At 44.2% G+C, this 4,025-nt stretch overlaps 1 protein-coding gene across 1 annotated transcript; it reads left to right on the top strand.

Annotated features, from left to right (window-relative positions):
• Positions 1–2,669: 2,669 nt before the first annotated feature.
• LOC117537419 (P2Y purinoceptor 1-like) lies at positions 2,670–3,869 on the top strand. The gene has a single exon (XM_034202633.1). It carries the CDS (start codon positions 2,754–2,756, stop codon positions 3,744–3,746), a length of 993 nt encoding a protein of 330 aa, XP_034058524.1. The 5' UTR covers positions 2,670–2,753; the 3' UTR covers positions 3,747–3,869.
• The last annotated feature ends 156 nt before the right edge of the window (positions 3,870–4,025 follow it).

Genomic DNA, 4,025 nt, shown 5'->3' with positions numbered 1-4,025 from the left:
TGACCAAAATAACAGTCTCAGCAAACGTTTCCTCCAAGTTGTTCTCGTGAATGGATTTCAACAGAGACAGGGCAGTGTTTCCAGTGTGAAGCTCACTGTGGCGGTAGAGCGTGGTCAGCTCAGACTTCAACTTCTCCTTGTTTCCCAACGCAGGCCACAGTTTCACGGCGCAGTCAAGCTCAGGTGTAGGAAATGACAGGACATGCTGTGGGAAGAATGAGCTGTCAACAAGCTTTGCAGCGATCAAATGGTCACTCTGTGAGAACCTCTGTTCCACCTGTGAGATGACTGTGTCACAAGCCTCCTTCATCACCGGCGCTGTGCTGCTGACTCGTCGGCCTGGCTCGTCTGTTCCATCATGAGCAGTGGCGGCCAATGCATCAGTTTTCTGCCTCATTTTCTGAACATTTTCCTTGAAACGGCAGAGCGCGCTGTTGATCCCAGGTGCATCGATGCTTCGTTTTTGCAGAGTGTTGTATAGAACATCCACTTCTGGCATAAGCAACGAAAAAAACTCCAGGAGCTGCATAAATGCTTGGTCCCGCAGTTTCTTTGACAGGCCGTATGCCTCACTTATGGTGACCGCATCCCATCCTGGTTGTGCGCGTATATGCTTCATACACTGAAGTAGTGCATCTCGGGTCTCCCAAACCGCGTTCACAGTTCTGCTTTTAAAGTTCCATCTCACAGCCGGTGGCCGTGGGATGCGTCTCTGTGTTGCCTCTGCAAGAGCTGCAACACGTTTTGGAGCACCGGAGAAAAAAGTGGAAAAAGCAGTTAGATCTGCAAAAAACACCTTCAGGATGCTCATCCTTGCTGAACACAGTTGCTGCAGGGTCAGGTTCAGTTGGTGGGCGTAGCAGTGAACAAACTGAGCGTTTGGGTACGTCTCCTTCATCACCGTCTGTACCCCGCGCACGTTACCGCTCATGACGGCCGCCCCCGTCATAGGTCTGAGCGATTAGCTTTTCTTTCAGCTTCAGGGGTTCCAGAACAGCCTTGATGCTGTTAGAGAGACCTACACCAGTTTTGTCCTTTACTTCCACAAACTCCAAAAAACGCTCTGTAACTGTGAGGTCAGGCATAATGTATCGCAGCACAATCACCATTTGCGATTTACAGGAGACATCGGTTGTCTCGTCGGCCTGAACGGCAACAAATGATGTGTTGTCCACTTGCTTGGCTATTTCCTCCCTGTACACCTCATACATGCAGTCCAAGAGTTCATTCTGTATGGTGCTTGATGTCCCTTTGAAAACAAGCTGAGCTTCGTAGTGCCGTTGAAGCCTGGAATCGCCCTCATACATTGTCTCGAAAATTGACCTGAATATCCCTGGATTCAGAGAGTCCGCCGACTCGTTGTGGCCCCGCAGTGCTGTCTCACATTTCCCACACAGTTTAATACAGGTGATGATCCGACCAAGCACGTACCTGTTTTCTTCCACCTTCCTATTATGAGAATCAATGCCGCGTCTGTAGGCGCTGTCAATCTGAGCTGCAACATTCACCCTTCCAAGTAATCCCAATTTTACGGCATTTTCCAAATGACTGTTGCTGCTCTCATGCTTCATTGTCCTCTCCGAAAGATGCTTTAAGTCCTTGTAACCTGTCCTCGACCAAGTACCTTGATCTTCACCAAAAAGCAGGCAAGGAAAGCAAAAGAGGGAATTCTTCTGGATGCTCGCCGTTAGCCATTTCTTTTTAGCAAACCACTCAGCGTTAAACCCACGTTTAACTTTGCCCGCAGTCTGGACCATTTGGAAATCCGGTGGATGGTGGGCACCGAGGCGCTTTACCTCCAGTTTCTCTCCGAGACTAAGTGTCTCAAATGTGTGCTCCAGTAAATGGTCAACTTCATTCATTTTCTTTCAGTTTTTTACTTCTTTTAATCGCTGGTGATGTTAGCTATATGCTGCTCTCTCGTCTCCTCTTCAAACTACACGTGACGTTTCGCAGCACTGCACACGTGAGTACTTACAGCCAATCAATTCTGAATTATGTGAGATGACGTATGGTGGGGATGGGAGCACTATGCCCCTACGGTCATTATTTTTTTGCCACACACATTAAATAGAAAAAAACTCTGAAAAAATACTCTGAGCATGCGCAGTGTAGTTTTTACAATCACCGTTCACTTAGACTGTGAGAGGGAGGGGCAGGATCGGGTTTTGTCCCACATGGCTCTAAACAGCTCAAAACGGCACTCTAGACACTAATTAGAAGAACACAGACTAAAACAGAAATGTACAGACGAATCAGATTATTAAACATGACCTTAAAATATATTTTATATGTTTTTTTATTTATTTTTTAGTATTTTTTTGTAATCATTATTTGTAATACTTTCTTCTGACACTAGGTGGGGCTGTGCCCCACCTGCCCCGAATGACCCGCCGCCACTGAGTATGACACATTCATGTTATATAGGCATAAATGTTTAACACTTGTTACATTCAGTTTCCATTTCTCATAAGGTTGTCAGAGAAAGATAAAGAATGCAGTGATGCACACATATAAACATGTACGTGTGGACTATGATCTGATTAAGATAACTTTATTTTATTCCATAATTTTTTTATAAATCTGACTAACCAGCAGAGCATTGTCATTTCCTGTATCTTGTGCAGGTCCAGACAGTTAAATTAGGAGGTTGTGGCTTTAAACAGGAACTCTTCTCTCAACCATCCACGCTGTGATTTATATTGTCTTTGTATTTTGGCTCACACTCACAGAGAGAAGGAACTGCCATCCTGATGACAATGAATTTCACATCTTGTCCTCGTGTCAGCTTTGACTTTTCAGGCAGATTTCTGCCTCCGGTTTACATCTTAGTCTTCATCGTTGGTCTGGTAGCTAATGGATGGGGATTAAAGTCTCTGCTGCACAACTGGAAGAAACTGGGGAACATCAATGTCTTTGTTCTCAACCTCGGACTTGCTGATGTTTTGTACCTGCTCACAGTGCCATTTTTTATGGTGTACTACTTTATGGGGAGTAAATGGATCTTTGGAGATGTGTTTTGCAAGATAACAAGATTCTGCTTCAACCTGAATTTGTATGGCAGCATTGAGTTCCTCACTTGCATAAGTGTGTACAGGTACCTGGCTATTGTCCATCCGATGAGAGTTTTGGGAAGAATAACTGTCCTCCACTCTGTTGGGATCTCAGTCTTGGTTTGGCTGATGGTGAGCATTCAAATTGTTCCTGACATGTTCTTCAGCAAAACGTCTGGAAACAATACTGAACGATGTTATGATACCACCGGTAAGATCTACGTCGAGGATTACCTGAAGTACAGCCTTGGATGGACTCTCACTGGGTTTTGTATCCCATTCCTGATTGCTCTGGGCTGCTATGGACATGTGATTGTTGTGCTCTGTCGCACAAACACCACTGACAAGGTACTGAAACAGAAATGCTTGAAGTTGTTATTCATCTTGATTCTGCTTTACTCGGTTTGTTACATCCCCTATCATGTGTTGAAGAACCTCAACCTCTGGTCAAGAGTACTGTCCAAACAGAGACAATGCCGTAAATGGTTTGATGGAGTCTACATTGCTCATCGGATTATTCGTGGCCTTGTATGTCTGAACAGTGCTCTCAACCCTCTGGTGTACCTCCATGGAGAGGAAAATATTCCTGCTCAGCTCAGACAGCTGATCCTGCGAGCTCGTGAGACCTTCAGCCGTTTGTTTCTGTCAAACTCCAGCTCTGTGCCTGTAGCTCAGACTACAGTTGAGTTTTAACAAGATTTAAGACAAATAGCAGAATTCAGCTTTTCTATGTCTCACTTATATGTCTATATTTCTTTTTCAGAGTCTGTTGAGTAAAAAAATAACAACAAATGTATAATGTGACTTCCAGTTAAATATGGGGGAATTGTAATGCTGTTTGGTTCCTGTGTGTGAATTCAAACGTTGAGGGATATCTTTGTGTATCATCAAGGCTAGGATATATATTTTTCTGTCAGATAAGGTTACAAATATATCCACATTCATTAAACCCTGTTATTATAAAAAATACAA

The sequence above is a fragment of the Gymnodraco acuticeps genome, unplaced genomic scaffold, assembly GCF_902827175.1.
Source record: "Gymnodraco acuticeps unplaced genomic scaffold, fGymAcu1.1, whole genome shotgun sequence".
NCBI classification, from domain to species: Eukaryota; Metazoa; Chordata; class Actinopteri; order Perciformes; family Bathydraconidae; genus Gymnodraco; species Gymnodraco acuticeps.
Note: the sequence above shows the minus strand (reverse complement) of the source record. Positions and strands in the feature narration are given on the sequence as shown.

What these genes read in the sequence shown, in the direction of transcription:
- LOC117537419 (XM_034202633.1), top strand. Translation starts at nt 2,754, where the DNA reads ATGACAATGAATTTCACATCTTGTCCTCGTGTCAGCTTTGACTTTTCA.